This window comes from Pipistrellus hanaki, assembly GCF_964339955.1.
Source record: "Pipistrellus hanaki genome assembly, chromosome: 4".
Taxonomy (NCBI): Eukaryota; Metazoa; Chordata; class Mammalia; order Chiroptera; family Vespertilionidae; genus Pipistrellus; species Pipistrellus hanaki.
Window position 1 is genome coordinate 49,006,632 of NC_140506.1, and position 23,773 is coordinate 49,030,404.

Genomic DNA, 23,773 nt, shown 5'->3' on the forward strand with positions numbered 1-23,773 from the left:
ACTTGTAGATGATCCATTATCTTTCATCAGAATCATGGTCTTGTTGTGAGAAATAATATACTTTGCTAGGTGACTGCATTGCAGCTCTTTTTAAAAGCATCATTATTATGCTATGTTAATAATTTAAGGCATTGCAAGAATGTATGCCATGGTGTGACAGCATGGCTAACAATAGACAAACCGGAACATCTGACTATTCTTTTGCTGACGTGAATGAGCCGTCACTGCAGACACCTGTAGTCACTGGGTCCCCAGGTGCTGTTTGTGAGGCTCAGAGGAGCTCTCCTTAGAAAGCGGCTCCCTCCACCACCAGTTGCTTGCTCCGGAGTCTAACAGGAGGCAGCCCCGGGATTTTTGTGTATGTGTGTGTTTTACGTTGTACAACTGCCAGGTTGATGTCAATAAGCTTTTAAGTTTTTAAATTACATAGGTTATCCTCACCAGTTTTCTGACGTGTTTTGAGCAGAATTTCTGATAATTGTAAAACTCATAATGTTGCTTTTGATCCATCAGATAATACTTTTGTGCTATTCATGCACAAATGCATACACTTATTTAATAAATATTTGTTCTGGAACTACTGTGTGCCAGGCTCTGGGGATGTGCAGCAGCTGAAACAGGCATGGCTCCTGTCCTCGTAGCGTTCAAGCTCAGGACTGCCTTCTAGCTCCTGTGAGGAAAGAACTTAAAAAATAGCCGGTTCCCTTTTTCATTATTTGAGGTGTGTTATTAAATAAGAATCGTATTATGGTTCAGAAACATGTTATTTGTTTTTCTCTTGCGCATCCAGCAGAGATAGTTTTAAAAGTTAGAAATCATTATTGATTTGTCCCAGGTTTTAAATTGGGAACGTTTTTAATACTTATTTCATGGTTTTGCCCCTCTTGCCTCAGTATGTTGTATCTGACTTGACTCTCTTAGCCCTGTGGGGTGCATGCTATTCCCACTGGGGGAAACGGGATGCTTAGTGGACTCTTGGTCACTAAGAAGCCATCATACTGAAACGTAAGCATTCTAATTTATTAATTATATTCTTGAGTCTAGCATTTTTTTTTTAAAAAAAAGAGGAGGTATTAAAACTATACCTCATTCATTTTTAAGTGAAATTTTAATTGATTAGAAAATGGAAACAAAGGTTTGAATCAAGAGTGATTTTTGAGTTCCTCTCTGTAACAGTACACTCAGTGTGATGGTGCATAGGGAGTGGGGAGGGAGGGGGGTGCAGAAATGACCCCTGTTTCTTGAGCATTTTAGAGCTTCCTTGACAAGCCATGGCATACATTTAGAAAAGATCCCCATAACTCTCCAACGCAGCATGTATGAGTAAGTGTTCATGTGGGAAGTATAAAGATGAGTTGAGAAGATAATCTGAGCTAAAACAGATACAGGTGGTGTATCGTGAGCTAAATCCTCAAGGGGAGGGGTAAGTGGGACCTGAACAGGGGAAAGGCTTTGTAGGGGATGGGAATAGCAAGATGAAAGGCTCATAGGTGGAATGTGGGGTGATGGTGGTGATAACTCTAGCTGTTGCCCAGCACGTTTCATTTGCCAAGCACTTTTACTGTTTCATGTACATTAACTTATTCTTAAAACAACCTTATGAAGTAAGAATTGTTACTATTCCCATTTTACAGATGTGAACACTGAGGCACAGAGAGGTTAAGTAACTTGCTTGAGGTTTCACATGAATTCAGTGTCAGCTGGAATTCCACCCGGACGGTCTTGAGTCCAGACTCCTCTCACACTCTTAACCAGTGAGCTATGCTGCCTGATGAGGGGCCCACGAGACAGGAAGGACACCCTGGCTGAAGGGAAGCTGTGGGCAATATTGAGAGAAGTAGTGGAATAGATTAGTAATGCTGTGGTCAGCAAACTGCGACTCGGCAAGCCACATACGGCACTTTGGCCCCTTGAGTGTGGCTTTTCCATAAAATACCAGGGCGAGTCTATTTTGAAGAAATGGCGTTAGAAGAAGTTTGAGTTTAAAAAATTTGGCTCTCAAAAGAAATTTCAATCATTGTACTATTGATATTTGGCTCTGTTAACTAATGAGTTTGCCGGCCACTGGATTAGGTCAGAGTCCAGTAATGGAGAGTCTAAAGTTCATGGAGAAGATTTTTGGGCCTTATCTAGGACACAGTGGGAAACCATAGAGAGTTCAGTATTTCAACAGAGTGGGAACATGTTACACGTTTATTTCCAATAAATTGGCAGCCAAAGAGAAAGGATTGTGAGCTAGAGATGAGGGTTGGGATGGGGGTGGGGAAAGAACCAGACCTGGAAACTATTAGAAGGGCCTTGATGTAATCCAGGTGTGGGAGGTACGTGATTGGATCAGGCAAAAGAAATGAAAGGGTGGCATGGTGGGTGAAGACTAGCATTGTGCCAACGCCAATGGTTCCGGGCCAGAGGAGTTCCCCACATTCCATCATTTGACCTTTCCATCCGCTCCAGTGGGAGGTGGTGTTAACTCCCAGTTTAGAGTGAAGGCAGTGGAATCTCCAGGAGGTTAATTGATGTGGATTAGCAAGTATGGAGCAGGGATTGGAGCCTGCATTTTTCTTGGCTTCCTCACTTTAAGGAAAAATAATGTATCTGGTGATAAAGTAGGGCTGTTAATAAGTTAGGGAGAATTGTTCACATAATCATAGTAAATGGCAGTTAAGGTCTTAGGGAGAAATCCACTTCCTGAGAGAGCAATATTACAAGAGAGAAGAAGGGGGTTTGTGACTGAATATTAGAGAACACAGAGCAGGATGGGGCAGGTGGGAGAGCTTCGGGAAGGAAACAGTTCAGATGGGGGCCTTGGGGAAGAGGGCCTGTAGCTCTAGGGCCAACTGTGGCTGTGGGCGAGGGCGGTATGTGATGCAGAGTGAAACTGCCGATGGATGGATCATCCGGTAGGAAAGGAGAGTACCTCCGTGCGGCTGGCGTTCCTAGCAACCCTCCACAACACAAGCTACCTGGCCAGGTGTGTGAGGGTGGCTAGTGTTGCAGGTGGGAGGACACAGGAATGCTGCCGGCGAGGGGCGGGGAGAGGAAGCAAGCTCCGGGCTGAGGTGCAGCCACTCTGACTCACTCTGGTGCGCTTTCTGAACCACGTCAGCCAGTGACAGCGGGACGTCCAGGTGAGGCCCTGTGGGTGTGGACGGGAGGGAGTGTGGAGTCCCATAAACCTGACAGAACTAACCGGAAAGACTCTGAAAGTCTTCTGGGAGACCAGGCAAGCGAGAGGATGCTATGACATGGAAGTCAGAGAGGTAAAGAGCTGAGGGGATGACTTTGTCGGCCAGATTGGATGGCAGCAGATGGATGAGTAAGCCCTCGAGGTCCACCCCTTCTAAGGGAGCCTTTGGCTCTCCCGGTGTGTCCCTTCACCAGGCCCCATGCGGAGCTCACAGCTTCTCCACGCACGGGCAGCATGGAGGAGGGTAGAGCATGGTCCTAGGGCTTATATATCTTCTTGTGAAGCTTCACTAGAAACCCCATGTAAATTAGAAAAAGCCCCACATAGAGACCTGCTGTCAGAGTGGGGGCAGCTGATGCGTGTACCCAACAGACAGCTCTTTTATTAAAGGGACCCTGTGCACCGGAGGGGCCATTCAGGATGCGATTGTGTGATGGCCTGCCTGTGAGTAAGGGAGCCGTCTAGAGAGGAGTGCCCATTAAGGCGGGAGCTGGTGAGATGCACACCTGAAAGGAAGGGCAAGTAGGATGTGGATATTTGGGGAAGAGAAACATCTCAACCAGTGGCACTTGTGTGAAAACCGTATGAAGGAGAGACAAACGAGGCAAGCTCTGAGGCAGGATGGGCGGCTGCCTGGAGCAGCTGTTCTGAACTGGGAAATGGGGTGGGATTGGGATCTTAAAGAGCAAGAGAAAAGAGTTTCATATGATACGGCGGGCAGCAGTGGGCAGCAGGAGTCAGTGCTGGTTCTGCTTCCCAATGTGCCTGAGAATGACCAGAGAGGGTTAGAGAGCTGGAAGCGGGACCTTTCCAAATATTTGTGAAAAAAGAGAGCAGTTTCCAGGGTCTTAAAATCATACCGTCTTTCCCTCATATATCTAATCCTTTACTGTAGTAAATTTCCCAAATTCTTACTGTGGCAAGTAAACACACTTAAAGAGACTTTGTGGAATAATGCCAGAGGACAAGACGCTACATTTGATAAGAACAGGATTAAATATTAATTTTCCCTAAGCTCAGTCACTCTCTTTCATCGACATTGGTTTACCTTTTATGGAACTTGACAGTACAGCCAGATTATTTGAGGTGGGCCTGAAATGACTGAGCACTCACACATTCGCGTTGTCACCCAGGATTCTCTTCTCGCCTCTGTTAGTCCTCAGGTTGTAACGGAAGCCTGCATGCCGTCCAGGCCACCTCGGGGGGCTGCAGACTCTTCCGGGGCTCCCATGTGTCTTATTCATTGTGCATCCTCAGGGCCTGGCTCGTTGCCTTTTAAATAGCAATTGTGAGTGGGTGGGTGAGTGGAGAATGATTATAGGAGGTAGTTTTTCCCGACTTTGTTACTCTGGTTTATGCCTTCATTCAAGCCTGTAAATGACAAACAAAGACATGGGTGGGTCATTTGGGAAGGAACGTATTGTTATGGCTGCAGTTCAGTCTGATTGACAGCGGCCAATCCTAACAGAGCTATTTTCTTACATCTGAGTGCTGATGGTTGTGTTTTAAAATTGGCTGCTGCTGAATGTTGACAGGACCTGCAAGGATAGGGCCTGCAGCTGAGCCACTGGTTCAGAATTCAGGCAGCCTAGGTCCCAGCCTCGCCCATGCCGCTCAGAGGGTCCTCTCCAGCCTTTGCCTGGGTGGTGCCTCCTTACCTTCTGTTGCTACATTAACTGTCACTTCCTCAGCATCACCTGTCCTGACTGTCTCCTGAACTAACTCTGGTTGCCTCGTCTGTGTTCTTGTGGGACCCTTGATAACACTTACAAGTAATGACTGAAACAATTATTCTGTTAATGTTATCTCTGATGAGGCAATAGCTTTCGCAAGGATAGGAACCCTGTGTATCGGTTTCACCGCTGTGTTCTCATCACCAAACATAGTGCCTGGCACTAACTACCGGTACACTTGAATTAGTTCTTCAAAATTTTTTAAATTGTAAGTTATTTATACCCATAATTAGAAATTCAAACAGTACAGATTTAAAATGAAAGTACAATATATTCAATCCCTCATTAGAGATAACAAGTTTGGAGGTTCCTTGTCTTCACAAACAGAAGAAACATTGCACAAAACTTGAGCTGGCTGGCGTTGAGTGAATTTGCAGTGGGAGGGGATTGCTTTCCCTCTTCCAGGCCCTGGGAAGCAGCCTGCCTATTTCCGTTCCCAAGGTTTCATGCCTCAGTGATGGGAAAAGACTCCCATGGAGGAATCTGTGCTGAGAACCTATGGGACCAAGACCCTGAGCTAACTACCCATGATAACCTGCTCTGTGCTAATTATAGCTATTATGTGTAGAAATTACTTTCTTGATGGGCCTCTGAAAATGATTTTTTCTAGAAATAGAGTATTACATCCAGCTATTGCTTAATAAAGTAGTAAGGCAGGTTGGAAACTCCAGTGATTTGGGGGATGTTTTAATAAAATTGGGTGTTTAGGAAATAAATGAATGTTCACTTGAAGATTTGCAGCTTAAAAATCATTTCATGTAGCATGCTTGGTCTTCGGTGGTTTTATATGGTGAAGGAATTCATTAAAGGAGTGGGATATATCCAAGCAACCTTCTTGAGTTTGAATGGAAATATTTACAAACACTTATAAACCTGGAGAGACAGAATTATATGTATAAGGGAATGTTAAACCCCATAAAGTAAAAAAAAAAAAATCCTCAAGGAAAAATATACATATTTTGTCCATTAATTCAGTGTGGAGGGAGGATTTATCTTAGTTCATCTTCCAATTCTTTATCCCAAAGATGATGTGAGAGACCACTCCATGCCCTGCAACAGGACCAGGTGTGAGTGTGTGTGTGTGTGTGTGTGTGTGGGAGTGGAGGGATGCTCAGTTGGTGCTGAAGTGTACTCATAAATAGTTAAGTCCAAAGCTTTTATATATTGATCATATAATTTATCTGCAAATTGTAATTTTATATAAGTATATACATTTCATAATTTATAAACCTATAATCAAGATGCTCTACATTAAGTCAGGTCTGAAGGGAAGGTGATGTTTTTATGTTGTTCATGGGCATGGGCTGTAGTGGGCTCATACAGGCACCGAGAGAGATATTGTGGAGGTGAGTGAGGCAGGGGCCTCGCAGGAATAGGCTCGGGTCGGGTCTCAGCCTCTGAAGTGGCTCAGGGCCCGGCATCAGAGACGAGGTCTGGGGACTGTTGGCAGGGCAGCAGCTGTTCACTGACAGCCAGTTACTTAAGGATGCAGCAGGTGCCAGATGGAATGCCTGGGCTCTAACACCTGACAACTCAAATGTTAAGGAGGTTTAATGAGCCTGGGTTGGAACTCCCAAAGATAGTAATTGTCCGTTTAATATTAACCAGTGTATTGCAAGCTAAGTACTAGAGCAGTATTCAACCCCATGCAAGTATCACATGCATGTTCTACTGTTCGGGTGATAAGTATCAGGGGCTGATCTCCCCTCCCACTGGCATCCCTAGGAAAGGTGTTTCAGGTACCATTCATCCCCTTCTGCCTTCCAGGTAGGAGCCAAGATGAGATAGATAATAGAGCAATATTTCCTCCATAACCCTGTTCGCACCTTCTCTTCCTTACGTGACACTGGAAGGACAATTCTAATCTCCCTGAGTCTGTTTCCTAGAGCTATGTCCTGTTCCTTCTATTTTGTATAATATATTATAAATAATGCATGGGCAATTTAATGAGCACCTACAATGTGCTAAACACTTTATACACATGATCTCAAAAAAACAAAAAAAACAAAAAAAACACCCCTGTAAATAGAAATTATAGACCCAAAACTGAGACTCAAAGTCACAGAGCTAGTAATGGGCAGAGCTAGCATTTGAACAACATTGTTTCAAGCTTCAAAGTCCATGCTTTTTCTAAAAAGAACACACGCAACAATTACAATATTTCCTGTGCTCTTATGTACTAGTCAGTAGTAAACTTATAAGGTAGTTATCTATTGAAGAAAAACTGAGGAAGGGGGAAAATGGAGATGAAAAAATTTAAGGAACTTGCCTAAAATTATTTGGTAAGTGGCACATTCAAACTTGTGTGAGTGGCACTCTAGACGAGTAAGAAGAGGTAAGAGCAAGTTTGGTGGAGAGGATCTGAAGGATGAAGTAGGCTGTGGGTTCACTAGAATCATACTTTGTTCCTTTCCTTCCTAGGTGTCTACTTCCTCTGCATCAGCCGGCAAGTCTTCCATCATGAACACCACCGAAAACAAGGTATGCAGAGTCTTACAGGGTCAGGTTGGGTGGGTGCCTTTAAGATGATTAATGTAAAGCAAAACAAATGTGGATTGATAGTTGGCAAATGAGTTGTGTGTCCTAGGGGGCTTATGTTATAGAAGTAAACCTTTTCTTCCTAATTATGGGGCTTGTTGGTTACTCAAATTTCAATATTCACCTCAAACCTCATCTATACCAGTGGTTCTCAACCTTTCTAATGCCGCGACCTTTTAATCCAGTTCCTCATGTTGTGGTGACCCCTAGTCATAAAATTATTTTCGTTGCTACTTCATAACTGTAATGTTATGAATCATAATGTAAATATCTGTGTTCTCCGATGGTCTTAGGCTCTACAGCAGTGGTTCTCAACTGCGAGCAGGGTCGCCTAAGACCATCGGAAGGGAGTAGGGAGAGGAGAGTAGGTGAGCTAAAAGAGGGAAGGACAGAAATAAGATGCACCCGGTGAAATATCACCAGTGGCTGACTCGGGACCACCATGGCCTTAATTCTGTGTCCTTGGTAGATTTCAGTCACTGTTCTCTGGTGTGCTTCTGATGTTGGCTCATAAACATTTTTACTAACCTCCTCTGAGAGGTTTTTGTGAACTTGATGAGCGTATTCCTCTAAATATTTTGAGTTAGTTCCTAGAGAAAAGATTTTAATTCAAGTTAATACCTAAACCAAATTCTTGCCATGTTCTACACCTTTCAGATGAAAGTTAGTCTGGCTCTGAAGGAGAGTAATATGTCTAGACTTAAGTTCTCTCTTGCCCCTGGCACCCAAGAATTGGTAGTGTCTGAGGTGGAATTAGATTATTTTTAATAAAATCATCAGGTTGAGATACTTAAGAGGATATGTAATGTGGACACTGGAGCCAGATAGCCTTTCTTAGAATCCTACTTCCACACCAGCTGGGATGTTGGAGATATAATTTTTGCTTTGGCTTTCTTATGTGAACAGTTTGGAGGAGAATGATAATAATACCTATCTCACAAGACTGTGAAAGGAAAGAATGATAATAATACCTATCTCACAAGACTGTGAAAGGAAATGAACATATAAAAACTACTAGAGGCCCGGTGCATGAATTTGTGCATGGGTGGGGGCCCTTGGCCTGGTCAGTGATTGGGGCTGATCGAGGCTGTCTCACCCAGTCCCAATTGGGGCTATCTGGCCAGGGAGAGGGACCACAGGAGGTTGGCTGTGGGAGTGCACTGACTACCAGGGGGCAGCTCCTACATTGAGCATCTGCTCTCTGGTGGTTAGTACATGTCATAGCAACCAATCGATTGGTTATAACAGTCGCTTAGGCTTTTATACATATAGATTGGACAGTGCCCATTCTAGGAACCTCAGGTTAGAACATCTTTACATCTCCTGGTGCCCAGTAGGAGCTGGCAGGTACTCCAGAGACAATATGCTGATTGAGAACACCAGGGTTGTGCCTCAATTTCTCATCCATGAAATAGGGATGATGATGATGATGACAATGATGACAATGATGATAACAACACCTATCTCACAGGACCATTATTGGGACTGAGTTGGCCCGTGTAAAGTTTAAGACATTCCCTGGTACAAAGAGGTGATTAATAAGCATTAGTTATTATTGTCACAATTATTTTGCTCAGCACTACAACCATGTAAAATAAATTTAGGTAGTGTATTAAGTGATTACTAATTAAAATGCACATCCTATATAATAAAAACCCAAAATCGACCAAACAGTGGAATGACTGGTGCTATGATGTGCACTGACCACCAGGGGGCAGGCACTCAATGTTGGAGCTGCTCTCAGTCTGTAGGCCCCAGGCCAGCCAAGGTGGGTGCCAGCAGGAGCCCCTAATTGCCCCACCAGTTGCCCCAGATCGGCTCTGATCACCAGCCAGGCCTAGGGACCCTACCCATGCACAAATTTTGTGCACTGAGCCTCTAGTTTTATTATAAGCCGTTTGCATCTGTGAGTGTACATTCTTAATTGTATTGTAGAGTTCTTCCATGCAAAATCTTAATAGCCAAATTAGAAGCTATGAATAGATTCAAACCATTACAATACCAGCTGGCTTATTTTCTTTGTTAATCACTTAAAAAGTTACATTTGCATAAACTCAGAAAAGCATAGTAGTACACATAGAAACTCATTAGCAAAGATCCAGTTTGAAAGGGTCCAAAATGTAAATGTTCTTTAAAATATTTCTTTGATCATAAACTGTGTTTCCATAAGTGTGTCAGCAGAACACATGGGTCTATCATGTGAGGACATATGGACCTTCATTACTGTGGCACAAGACATTATAAATTAAGAAGACATTTGGTGTTACCCTTTTCAGATACTGGAATAAAAATAAAACTTTGTGTTAATATTGCCAAACAGATAAAAGGGAAAGAAATGACAGGAAGCATCGGGCCTAATTATTAATCTCTTACTTTGAAAAGTTCCTAAAATGTTTTATCTCCGTTTCTGTATGTGCTTAAGGAATTGCTTCTTTCGACACAGGTTACCTTTGGTTGGGTACAACTCTGTAGGATACTCCACTAAAGATCCTAAATCACAGCCTGCTCTTTACGATTATTCCGAAAACTTTAGATTAGATCTCTAGATTTTTATTGTGCAATACCAATCCGTGTACTATTTGCAAAATTGTTTTAAGATTATGTTGCCAAAATTTCAGAAAACTTCTGACAACATCTGTAACTACTCCTTTGATAATAACCAAACATTAGAAATATAGGTGGAAAAAATATTGTGTAAGCAGCCTTTGCACAGGTAAGGAGGGGGAAGGAAAGAGATTCAAAATTAATTTTATTGATTGAAAATTTACAGATTTCCTATGAACCAAAAAGAAAAAAAAAGTAATTTTAAACTGAAATCTTTGCTTGAGACTTTAGAAATTAAGAGCCTGCAGTTCTTGGAGTTGTATCCATATGCATAGAGTAAATGCAATGAATGAGTAGAATGGATTTTGATATGAACATTTTAGCCCTATTTGTACATGGTACTTATTTTACTGTCAGACAAATAAAAACTACACTTGGGGCTGTGCTCTTACGTTAGGCCATTCCAGTCAGCAAACAGATGGAAGGAACACCTCCTCCTCACAGGAAAAGACACAAAAAACAGGTGATGTGGCTTGTTGTCCTCGCTCACTTCAGCTGCTTGGCACGTGCTTATTGCAGTTCACAATCTCCTGTAACCCATCACAGACTTTCTGGCTTAATCACCCATCGCCCACATTCTGGCACTAAAAATAAATTCACTGCTCTCTGTACTCTTGGTTCTGTCACCATCCCATTGTTTCACACTGTCAGATGAAACCTAGAATGACTATTTTCCTCATACAGAGATTGATCTGTTACAATTTCAAGCAAAGTGTAATAATCTTAACTCATAACATTTACATTTATAAATACATCAAAGTCATCTCTTTAGCATTTATCTGTGATAAATTTTGTAAATAATGTCCATTTTTCCTTCCTCCTTTCTTTCTTTCTTTCTTTTACTGAATTTAGGCTGTAAAATCAGAACCTGAAAAGAAGTCACAATCAACTGAGGTAAGTGTTGTAAGTTAGCAATGAGTTATTTGGATTCTTTGCAATAATAATGAATAACGAAGTTCCTTATTTGCTGTACTGAATGTCAGCTAATTTAATTAATTAGAACATGATTTTATAGAGTATATGTAAAATAACTATAACATTAAGTTTATACATTATGAAAATTAATGTATACTAATCTATACTAATAAAATGGTAATATGCTAATTAGACCAGACATCTTCTGGATGTCATTCTGAACAAAGCCACAGTGGCGGCAGAGGCAGTTAGGGGAGATCAGGCCAGCAGGGGAGGGCAATTAGGGGTGATCAGGCTGGCAAGTGAGCAGTTAGGGGGCGATTAGGGGGCAGAGATGGTTATGGGCAATCAGGTTGGCAGGGGAGGGCAGTTAGAGTAAATCATTTTGACAGGGGAGCAGTTAGGGGGTGATCAGTCTGGCAGGCAGAGGTGATTAGGGGCAATCGGGCAGGCAAGCGGTTAGGTGCCAGTGGATTGCAAGAGGGATGGTCAACTGCCAGTTTAGCCTAAACTGGCAGTCAGACATCCCCTAAGGGGTCCTGATTGGAGAGGGTTCAGGCTGGATTGAGGGACACCCCCCCCCCCCATTCACAAATTTCATGTACCGGGCCTCTAGTTTATAATAATAAAAGCATAATATGCTAATTAGACCGGAGGTCCTTCTGGATGATCTTTCAGATGAAGCCGGGGTTGCAAGGGAAGCCAGGGTTCGGGTGCCAGAGGGAACCCTTTGCTGGCAGCTGGGGGAATGAAAACCTACTCTTGCATAAATTTTGTGCATCGGGTCTCTAGTTTATAAATAAAAATAATATGCTTCAGAAGGAATTTTGTTCAAATCTATATATTCTTTTATATTGTTTAAAAATAAGCAACAGGAGCAAAGGACAGAGTTTGAAGGTAATGTGTGTCCAATTACTTTAGCAATGAGCTATCCAGAATAACTGTGACTGTTGGACCTATCACCCAGATAGCTAAAGCTGAGTCTGGCTTCCTCCTGGCAGTCTTGTCTTGGTTAGTAGAACTAGTTACTTAGGAGACAGCTCTGACTTCCCCTAGGGAGCAGCTTCCCTGGCTTTCTTGACTCTAGGCTGTCCAGACTGAAGGCCAATCTGTGTCCACATGGAGAGTGATCCCGGGGTGTCTGCAGCCACGGCAAATGTTCTCATCAATCGGGTGCTGCTCTTTCTTTCTTTCAAGCACACTTAAGCAAACGCTCAGAAAAAACCACAAGGTTTCCTGTGGGAAAGCACAGAGGTGGCTCTGGCTAACATCCTGTAAGTGCAGGCAAGGGTAAGGTCATCAGGGTGAAAACGGAGGCTTGTCTGATTTGGTGTGAGGCATCTTGGCTTCCCCCAAGGATGGTAATTCCATAGTCCGCTCTAGAGGAAGAAGTCAGCAGCCAGGTGGGGGTTGTCTTCTATTTTATATTTAAATGCTTTTGGTTATCTACCCAATATCAAGAGAATTGTAACATAAGAGAGACTATGTAAATCATTCAGTGTAAGAAAATGCAGGTTTTAAAAAATCTCATTTGAAAGGAGATTTTAAAAAAAAAATAATTTCTAGCCCAGTCGGCATGGCTCAGTGGTTGAGCATCGACCTATGAACCAGGAGGTCATAGTTCAATTTCTAGTCAGGGCACATGCCCAGGTTGTAGGCTCAATCCCCGATGTGGGGCATGCAGGAGGCAGCCAATCAATGATTCTCTCTCATCATTAATGTTCCTCTCTCTCTTCCTCTCTCTTCCTCTCTGAAATCAATAAAAAAATATATTAAAAAATTAATCTCTAGAGTAGAATCCCCTCTTTTTTACCAAACTCAGAGGTCACAATGACCACTTGTCTCTGTGGATAAACCTGAAGTTACTGAAAGAGCTGCATGAATTATGAAAAACAGCCCATAATTTAGAGATACACAACTCTTTGAAAAGTTGCTCTAGGTGAAAAACTAATTTTTTCATCATTATTCTGTAATTATAATTATCAGACTGTGGGTAGGATTGCTGTTGACCAGACAGCACATGTCTGCTTCTCTCGTTGGGTCATTCTCAAGAGAGTCAGAACGTTCTAACTGGGAATTTTGTTCTTGAGCCTGTTTGGAATTATGAAAACAGTGAACTCCAATGTAATTGATGTTTTATCTTTTGAAATTGACAGCTGCCTCTGCTTATTGATGAGAAAAAAATTGAAAAAAAGCCAAAGGAACAACACGAGGTAAATGATCAGCATTAGTGCTTGATATCATTAAGGGGAAGCCTTTTGTTTTTGTGAGGGATGAAATACTAAATTCTCATCCTTCGAGATTTACGTCCCCAGAAGGATCATTCTGTAAATTATATGATCGTTCAACCACTATGCTGTATAGCTGAAACCAATATAAAATAATATTGAATGCCAACTGTAATTGAAAAGCTTTTAAAATGTAAATTGCTATAGAAACAAATCTTGTGAAGTTGGCTGGTATTTGCTTTTAGCTAAAATAGCACCACCATGCGGCAATAAAAGGATTTGCAATTTACTCATGATTCTTGCTGAATTTGGGGGTGGAGGATTTGCGTTATTTCAAATTTTGTAACTAAGGTGAAATTTCATTACATTGATATCACACTTATTTAAACTTGCACAGTTCAAAAACCACATAAAACACAACTGTTTTGAACACTTCCTACTCTATTGAGAAAAGTACCTGTATTTGCCATCTTGTTAACAATGTGGTGTGTGTGTGTGTTTTCAGCCAGAAAGCCTATCCAAAGGCACGTCGCATTCAGCAAGCAAGCATGGTCATAAAGAAAAGGCAGCTTCCAGGTCAAGTGAGCAGCCAACGTCAGAGAAACCAACAAAACCAAAGGTAAATAAATCAGATTAATAGCGAGGATAACACTAACGTCACCTAGAGAGTGAGATACAGGTCCTCTCTCTCCATGCACATGTGAAAGTGAATCTGTTGAGCTATGCCAAATATATCTTCGATTACAATGATTTGGTGTGATCATGTTGATGGTTTTGCAAATTGCCTTGTGGAAACATGGGCCTATGAAAGGCCTGAGAAGAGCACCAGATGGGTCCAGAGGATGTCCCACCCAGTCCTCTCCTACGGCCCATCAGGGTCCAGTCATGACGGCGGGGCAGCAGGCTCTGGTGCCTCACACAGGAAGCTGCCTGGACCTTATGGGCTGTGGGAACCCAGATGCCCTGCATGATCACAGGTTGAGAACCACTGCTGTAGAGCCTAAGACCATCAGAAAACACAGATATTTACATTACAATTCATTAACAGTAGCGAAATTATAGTTATGAAGTAGCAACGAAAATAATTTTATGTTTGGGGTCACCACAACAGAACTGTATTAAAGGGTTGCAGCATTAAAAAGATTGAGAACCACTGTTCTAGAACCACTAGAAATATCAACTATTAGAAGAATAAACAAATATGAGAGGAACTTTCCCACTAATAGCTCTTGCAAGACAAGAACTAGTCCTGCTTAACAGTGTGTTTCCAATTAGAGATTGTAATCTCTGGCCCACCTGTTAAAGGCAGCTCATGTGTGTTTTGTTCAAATGTATTTCATTTGGCTTACAATATTATTTACATTAGCTACCAACATTTAAATTCAGAATATTTCACATAAAATCAAAATGTCTAGCTTCTCTAGAAAAATCAGGACACTTGGCCACAGTGGGCTCACATGGCAAGAACTGACTAGAGCTTGACACCTGGTATATGTGCTCTAACTTACCACAGTCCCTCCCTGGCCCACTTCACTGTGTGTGTTACCTGCGTGGACTCTGTAAGCTCTGAGTCCAGCCTCACGTGGTTGGTGCTCAGTGTAGCATCGTGTTCAGTGGAAGCTAGTGACCTTTCCTATACAAGTTGTCCACAAGGGCACACTAGCTCAGCGGTGACATTTGAAATGCATAATCTCAAAAACAGTCACTCAAAGAGACTGAGTTCTGTTCATCTTTCATCTCCTCCTTAGACTAAATCTCAGGACACAGGTGCAGAGAGTGCTGCTGCTGCTGGTGCGGTTGTGGCCTCTGGCAAGTCAGGCGACAAGGTGAGCACACAGAAGCAGGGGGGTGTGTGTGGGCCCGATGCTTATCAGTCTCTCGTGATAAACGTGTGCTCAGGGGAGTCCCATTCTACCTGGGCTTTACCTCCAGCTCTTATTAACCATTTAAGATTCTGGTGCTGCCACACTCAACACTGAACATTGTTCACATATAAAAATTTGTGAAGAGGATCATGTAGCTAAAGGATATAGGGTGAGCAGAATACTGAAATTGATTTTAAAATCCATATATTCAATAAATATTTATTGGTCACCTGCCATGTATAAGGCCTGGTATCAGGATTGAGGAAATTGACATGTGGGCTGACTCAGAGCCTGCCTTCAAGATGTACAGGTTTGAAATAAAGCAAGTAAAATGACTGGGAGCATTTGAATAGCATTACTCTCAATTGTCAACAAGTTTGTTCCCTAGTCAACCAGGAATAGTCACAACATCTACATGAATTGATATGGGAGTTTTCAAAGGGGACAGCATAACCCCCTCAGAAGAGAGTATATGTATCCTTTTGGCTAGTGATGGGGCAAATTTTCCTTGGGTCCTTGATGAGCCAATTAAGATTCTAGCCTGGAAATGTAAGATGTGTTTCTACTCATGCAATACAGAGTGTTGCCCATGTGGAGCCAGCTCCCTTAGAAATACTAGTACTATTTCTCTGGAAACACAAGTAATCGAAGCAATAATGAGAAGATGAAAATAGAAAGAAGGAGTATGTACATACCTATTTTCCTGCTTCTCACAATGGAAAAGATATTCTCCTGAAGGCTCAATGGTAAGGAAAGTCGTAGGATAAATTATGGCACACCTGCCCGAAATATCCAATTTGTCTCAGATTTGGGGAGAAAATGCACATTGTTTTTGTTCAAAGTAATGCAAATGTCTTAGAGTGTAAGAAAAACTTTTAAATGAAAATACCCAACTTTAGTTTAAAAATATTTTCTTGCAGTAGACCACTTGAGACCCCTACCCCCAACCCATCCAAAGTTGCTCTCTCATGTCGATGAAATGTTTCGAAAAAAAGGGTAGATTTAAGACAGAGGATTAGATCTGATAGAATAGATTTTAAAATTAATTTTTACATTTTACTTTAAATATAAATTAGAGTTTCAGTAAAATCTGAAAAATAAAATTAAGAGAGGCTTACATGGAATTCTAGTTTGCACTGATTTGAGCTGGAAATTGTGGCAAATCACTTCACTTTTCTTTGCCTCTGATTTGTCTCCCATAACATAGGGTTGATCAGATCTGCATGTTTAAAAATTATTTGTTTTAGTGCATACCAGGCTGAAAGCACTGTGTCTGACACCCTAGCTGCAGGCTGGCCCTCTAGGGGTGGGAAGAAGACACTCTGCCTCAGCTGCAAATCAAGGAAGGTTAAAACAGGGAGCTAGCTGTTTGGTCCGAAAAGGACCTGATCGCGGGAATCCACAGGGATCTTGAATAGATCCAGTCTGAGGGAGGCATGGAAACATAGTCTGGATTGCAGACTTGCAAAGGCATCAATATGGAAAAGGATAAGATGTGTTCTGGGAGCAGCATGCATTCCAGTGTTGGGTGAAGCGCAGGGGAGCAGTGGGACTGTAAGACCAGACGGACAGGTTGAGGCGTTGCTATGGAGACTGCTGAGGTGAGTTAGTGATTCAACAGGCAGAGGCTAAACAGTGTGAAAGAGAATAGAGAACAGATGCCGTGGTGCCATTAAAAGCTGCAAAAGGCTTAGGAAAGTGACCACAGGGGGATTACAGATAGGAAGGTGGGAGGTTGGCCAGGGGCTGTTCCAGTAGTCCTGGTGAATTCTAATTTAGTGTAAATTCCGGCTGAGATAGAATAAACTGGTGGGGAGAAAAGGAGGAGGCTTTACAGAGGCAAATCCTTCAGGTTCTGGGAGATGATTGGGCAAAGGTAAAGGCAAGCTCGGGCTAACCTGGGGCTTGAGTCTGAAGGAGCTAGTAGGTCGGTCACCCTAAGGGGAGGGCTCCTGGCAGTGCAGGGAGAGTGGGTGCCTCCTGACACTGTGAGCCAGCCCCTGGTTGCCACTGGGAGGCGGACACAGTTCCCCAGAGGAATTGGTTGAAGAGGAAACGTGGTGTCTGATTTCGGAAAAGCTGAATGTGTTTGAGGTGTCCCAGGAAAGATGTATAATAAAGCAATTAGAACACTGTTTTGGAGTAGCAAAGAAGGGGGAGAGAGAGAATTGGGGATGGCCCACACGGTATTTAAAAAAATCTTCACCCAAGGATATGTTTATTGACGAGAGAGAGAGAGAGAGAGAGAGAGAGAGAGAGAGGGAGGGAGGGAGGGAGGGAGGGAGGGAGGGAGGGAGGGAGGGAGGGAGGGAGGGAGGGAGGGAGGGAGAAAGGAAGGGAGGGAAGGAGGGAGAGAGGGAGGGAGGGAGGGAGGGAGAAAGCCAAACAATGTGAGCGCAGTGACCTCCCATCTATGCCAGATGGGGATCAAACCACACCTTTTTGGTATACAGGAGGGCGCTCTAACAAACTGAGCCACCAGTCCAGGTCAGTCCCCCCACTCCCCAGTGTTTTTAATGTGACAATCACACAGTCATTATTTAGCACTTTCTTAAATTACGCACTTACAAAGGGCTCAGTATGTGCAGACTCTGGCTTTCACACTTTCATAGATTCATTTACCTAATCCTCACAATCCCGGAGGTAGGCGCAGACACTCTCTGTCTGAGATAGAATAAACAGGAGGACGCTGAGGTGCAGCCAGTGCTTGTGGGGCTGCAGACCCAGGCAGCTGGAGTCTGTGCTCTCCGCCTCCGGACTCTGCTGCCCAGAATTCAGGGGCTGGCAAACGGGACATAGTTTCCTATTGTCTTCTCCTGGCTACGTCACCCCTTTCATTGGTGCCAGGCCCTGAAAGCATTTGGCCCCTGGCCCTAGAGAATGAATGCTCTTGGACTGGTCCGTCAGCACAGCACAGAAATGTGTAGGCTGTGTGCAGCTGGGGGTAAAGCGGAAGAGATGCCAGAGGCGGCAGAGAACGGGGGCACAAACGCCTGAGATAAACCAGGATGGTGCTCGGTCATGGCTGCCGTGGGAGGTGAGAGTCATAGAGGGGTCCTTGGCAGGGGCTGGGGGAAGGCATGAAATCATAGATTGGAAAGTTATTGGTGATTATTGATAGAGCAGCGGAAGCATTGGTTGGAAAGAAATTCATTTTAGGGAAATATTTAGGGAAGAGTAGGTGATGAGATACCAAACCAAGGGGTGTGGAGGTCTTGTGTGGGGAGCAGAGACTGAAACAGCAACAGCGAGAGGAAGTGGACACTTAGAGGAAGAATTTATGGGACCCACAGAGACTGAGCCCCAGGAGAGGCAACCAAGATTGGTGAAGAAAGAGATGGGCAGTTCTAGATTCAGATCTTGGTTCTGTCTTTTTACTGTGTGACCTGGGAAAAGTTACTTAATCTCTCTGAGCCTTGATTTCCACACCACTAATTTACATTATGGTTTATTAATATGATTTATGCTGTCCTGAAAAAGGGTTTAACACATACACCGTAGTGTCTAGCACTGAGCAGATTCTGGATACTGTATGATCAGTGCTATTGTATTAAATTCATTTTAATATATGTAATATTACTAAATTTTATAAATGTGTGTGAAAACGTTTTTATTTCTTTCTAAACCTCCGCCAGAAAAAAGAAAATAAATCATTAATGTCGGCTGTACCAGTTGAGTCCAAACCGGGTAAACCATCTGGAAAGGTATGAAGATAGCAGTGCATTTCTGCCTAAGATATTTATTCGCAGCCTCTCTATCATGATCTCATTTCTTGAGGGCAGACAATATGAGGTGGGGGTAACTGAAAGGACCTTTTTAATGAACTGTTTCAAGATAATATAACTGAGCTAAAAGTGTGGTTTTCCCACATATGTTTGTAACATTTTATAGTAGAACCTTCTGTTCTGAAAACTCCAGTTACTTCCCATAAAGTTTTCATTCCACTTTCTCTCCTGCAAATATGTCTGCTTTAACCAGAGTTATCACTAAAGGACTTCTTCAGTCTGAAATTCCCAGTTTAATTAGTCTAAAGCTAACAGGCCCCAAATTCTAATACATTATCAGGAGAGTTTCTAAAATTGTAGTGTTAATATAGTAGTTATTTTTACTAATTAATTTGAGTTAAACAGTGAAAGGTCTTTCCTGATATTGTTGTTTTCCCTTTAAATTCAGGTTATCCTTCACAATGAGTCATTCTTAACCTTAAAACTAGAATGGAGTCATTTTTTTCATTATCTATAATATAAAAGCCTAAGCCACTGGCTGACGAGCTGGTAGCTACGACGTGCACTGACCCAGGGAGCAGATGCTCAACGCAGGAGCTGCCGAGCAACAGCAACTTCACAGAGTGCCCTCGCACTCCGGGACCCCTTGGGGGATGTCAGGCTGCCTGTTTCGGCCCAATCCCCACCTGTGCATGCACCAGGCCTCTAGTACTGATATAAGCCCATATTGGTAGAGTAAACTGTCACTTCTTGTAAGTTTAACATCCCTTTCAGGTAATTTCTGTTTGTGAACACCTGTGCACAAGTACGTAAACAAACAAACAAACACACACACACAAAACTCCACAGATGGATGAAAGAACACAGGGCAATACATTTTGACATAGATTTTATTTGGAGAAGGTGCTATGGAGAGAGATTTTGTTGAGGTTGTTTGTAAACATAACTACAGAAATCTATTGATCAGCAATAAATACCAAGAATTTCTCCTACTGCATATAGCAACATGGTCATGATTCTTTGTACTTTGCTTTGTCCTTCTCTCTTTCTCTCTCTCTTTTTTTTTTAACAGTCAGTTCATTGGTCTGGAAGCTTTAATGAACAATACATTTGTTCATGTAGTTAATACCTTTAAACTTAAAAAAATTGCAATTCTTACCTGAATATGGCTTTTTATCTCCAAACTAGAATCTGTACTTTGAGACTAAATAATAAGGTTTAACTGAGATCAGATTTTCTTCAGGTAATTATAGACAGCATTTTCTGCTTGTTAGTGGAGGACAATAATAACAGGAAAGGTAGAAAATAGGAAGTTTCAGTTCAAATTATGTGCACATTCACAGCATGAGATAGTAAAGCTGCTCACGTCTTTTTTCAATTTAACTTGAATAAGTCATACATGTAGCATAGTTATTTTCTAAAAGGAAACTCCCCAACTCATTAGAATTTCTTATTTTACATAGCACTGAAAGGACTTTAAGAATAATTGTGTGTAGGATTTACCAACCAAATACAGACCTTTTCATTTTAAAGAGGTGTGTAAATATAAGGTAATTAAAAAAAAAAACACCAAAAACTAATTTCAGAGAAAAAAGGGAAGAGGGATAGAAACATCAGTGATGAGAGAGAATCATTAATTGGCTGCCTCCTACGCTCCCCACACTGGGAATTGGGCCCACAACCCAGGCATGTGTCCTGACTTCGGAATCAAACCTTACTTCCTGGTTCCTAGTTTGATGCTCAACCACTGAGCCATGCCGGCTGGGCAAAATAAATTTTTTTAAAGTTATTTTTACTAAATAATAAAGTGTACTTTTTCCTTTAAGCTTTACATTTTTAGCCTTTAAACTAAATTTTTCTATAGATTACTTATAAGTCATTATATAGTCTCAAATAGGCCGTTATCTTGTCATATTTTTAGAGTGTTTCTGCCTTTTTTCTCTGAGGACTTCTTTCTCTTCAATACATGTAAATATTTTTTGCTTCCATTTTAATTTTTTTTTTAATTGTTGACCCTATTACAGATAATAGGGTCTTCCATTCTCCTCCCCTCACCTTTGGTCACTTCCATTCACCCCACCCTCTCCCCCAGCCTTCACCGCACTGTTGTCTGTATCCATGCGCTATACGTATATGTTCTTTAGCTAATCTCTTCACTCTTTTATATCCACCATCCCCCTTCTTCTTCCCTTCCCCCTGAAATCCTGAGGCCAGATTTTAGCTATTTTGATATTTGAAGAACTTTTGGTGTTTGGTATTTTTCTACACAGATTAGTGTTTCGTGGTTTTAAAAAATCAAAAGTGAAGTATGTGTAACAAATAACGTTTAAATATCTGCTCTCTCTTCTTTCCAGTCAGACCTGGATACTGCCCTGGATGACTTAGTAGGCACTTTAGGAGAACCTGAAGAAACTGGACAAGAAGATAACACGCCATATACTGGACCTGAAGTTTCGGTACGTGACCTTAATATCTGTAAAGATTCACCCTTACTGGGTAAGAGAGCAACATGAGGTTATGATGCACAAAAGCCCACTCAGTGTTCTGTTACTTGGAGAGAGACAGGACCGTGTCAGTATCAGTAACAGCAACTGAATTAGTGTTGGGATGGAATGGCTGCTGACGCAGGAAACATTCATTAATTGTCTGTGCTGAGATTATCACTGGCATAGAGTCCATTGGGCCACAAATACTTTTCTGTCCTGGAGACTGAAGTTCTGTGGACTTGGATTTATTTTGATTTCTAGATATTTACCATCCTCAGTTCATCCTTATCCCTGATTTCTTAAAAGCAAGAAAATTATATGATGTTTTATTTAAAGGAAAAGACACACCGTAGACTGAAAGGGAATATTTGCAACAGACACCACAAAGGATTTATGCCAGAATTTAGGAAGAATTTTAAAAAGTGAGAAAAAGACAGTCCAATAGGAAATTAGGAGAAAACTTGCTGGGCTAATAAATAATGCGAGTTTCCCTAGTAATTAGGAAAGTGATACTACAACACGGATAGGTGTCACTTCACACGTATTAGATCTCCATGGATGCTGAAGATGTGCAAACCCTGCAGCCAGCAATTCCGTGTCTAGACAGATTCCTCAGAGGGAGCCTTCCACGCCTGTGCAAGGAGTTATAAGAACAGCTGCAACATTCGGGAATGGTTCTGTTCAACAGGAGACAATATAATAAAATGGGATACTTTTGTAGTGATTAAAATGAATTATTCATTTATCTACATGGACACATTATAAACACATGATTTTGAATATGATATCAATTGTATAACATTTGAAAATACGCAAAGTAATGCTGCGAATTGTTTGTGGATACCTACATGTAGAATAACCGTTTTAAAATATGCTCCACTTTCAGTGGGTGGATATGACACACTTAAGTTCACCTTAGTAACTATCTCTGGTTAACAAGGAAGGGGAATGGCATTGGAAAGGGCCAAACAGGAGACATCATTTTCTCTACTTGTTTTGTTGGAATTACATAAGAAATGACTAGATCTGATAGAGTTGGGTGTTGGGTTATATAGAAATTTGTTGTTTTTAACTGTATTTTTGTATGAATTGGAAACATCAGACAATTAAAAACATTTCAAATCCAATGTATTTTAATAGATGAATCAAATTTAACATAGTGATTTGAATATTTTCTAGCATTACATATGGGTTAAGCTACTTAAATAAGGGAAAGTATGTAAACAAATTTCAGAGTTGTGTAAAGTATTGGCTTCTTAATTTATATTTTATTTCAATAGCTTTATAAATTAAGAATGGAATAGTACTTTGGTTTCAGAATATGCATATAACATTCTCAGATAATTAATTATATAATGTGCCTAAATGTGTGATTTTATTACAGGATCCCATGAAGTCTCGCTACATAGAGGAATTGGGTAAAAGAGAAGGCTCAATTCCTCCAGAATACAGGGAACTTTTGAATGTAAGTCAAATAACCATTTACTTTTACTTTACTTTTTTTTTTTTGGAATATATCCGTTATCACATCAATATAGTTATAATTTTTTAAATTTAGAAAATAAAATGGGCAGATGAAAAAAGTTCATGAGTATGACATTCACTGTATTAGTTTGCCATGGCTGCCATAAAAAGAATCACTGCCTGGATGGCTTAAATAACAGAAATACATTGTCTTCCCATTCTGGAAGCTGGAAGACTGGAATCAAGGTGTGGGCAGAGTTAGTTCCTTCTAAAAGTCTGGTGGAGACCTCTCTCCTTGGCTTGTAGAGAGCTGTCTTCTCCCTGTATCCCTTCCCGGGGTCTTCCCTCTGTATCCCCGGTACATATTTCCCCATTTTATAAGAACGCCAGTTGTATTGGATTAGCCCCATCCTAATGTCCTCATGTAACCTCAGTTATCTCTCTTTTTTAAAATGTATACTTTTATTGATTTCAGAGAGGAAGGGAGAGGAAGAGAGAGAGAAAAAAATAATATCAATGATAAGAGAGAATCACTGATCAGTTGCCTGCCGCACACCCACCACTGGGGATCGAGCCCGCAACCTGGGCATGACCACCTGGTTCATGGGTCGACAATCAACCACACTGGCCAGTCTGCTAGCTCTTTAAAGGCTCTATTCCAAACACAGTCATAGTCTGAGATACTTAGGATTAGGGCTTCAGTAATGTGCTTTTGGGGAGGACATAATTCAACTCATAACGGTCACTGAGGAACACATTTTGCTGATTATAAGGATTACTTTTGCCTTCTCAACGTTATCAATGTGTGTTTGTTTCAGAAAAAAGAAGGCATCACAAAGCCTCCTCCAGACTCTTCGGTGAGTTTACATGAATGTCTTCTGAGATCCAAGTGTACATTTTTGTATCTTTGGTTGCTGGCTCGGGCTATCAATACTGAATTATGGTTAACGTAACAGTTTTCATCTGCTCAGAGAAAGGGAGTGTATGTGGGGGTTGTGTCAGTGCTCATTGGTTTCATATGGATTTTT

At 41.7% G+C, this 23,773-nt stretch overlaps 1 protein-coding gene across 10 annotated transcripts in view; it reads left to right on the forward strand.

Annotated features, from left to right (window-relative positions):
* CAST (calpastatin) overlaps positions 1 to 23,773 on the forward strand; it is a 113,472-nt gene that overhangs the window by 52,630 nt on the left and 37,069 nt on the right. For 6 of the 10 annotated variants that reach the window (XM_084881954.1, XM_084881956.1, XM_084881959.1 and 3 more), the window contains 10 exons: positions 7,342 to 7,401; positions 10,460 to 10,525; positions 10,915 to 10,956; positions 13,134 to 13,190; positions 13,711 to 13,824; positions 14,954 to 15,031; positions 18,706 to 18,774; positions 21,150 to 21,251; positions 22,666 to 22,746; positions 23,564 to 23,602. In XM_084881954.1, the coding sequence (XP_084738080.1) occupies positions 7,342 to 7,401; positions 10,460 to 10,525; positions 10,915 to 10,956; positions 13,134 to 13,190; positions 13,711 to 13,824; positions 14,954 to 15,031; positions 18,706 to 18,774; positions 21,150 to 21,251; positions 22,666 to 22,746; positions 23,564 to 23,602 (708 nt within the window). The remainder of the gene's footprint in view (positions 1 to 7,341; positions 7,402 to 10,459; positions 10,526 to 10,914; positions 10,957 to 13,133; positions 13,191 to 13,710; positions 13,825 to 14,953; positions 15,032 to 18,705; positions 18,775 to 21,149; positions 21,252 to 22,665; positions 22,747 to 23,563; positions 23,603 to 23,773) is intronic. The other 4 variants (XM_084881958.1, XM_084881962.1, XM_084881960.1 and 1 more) reach the window with 1 other exon arrangement.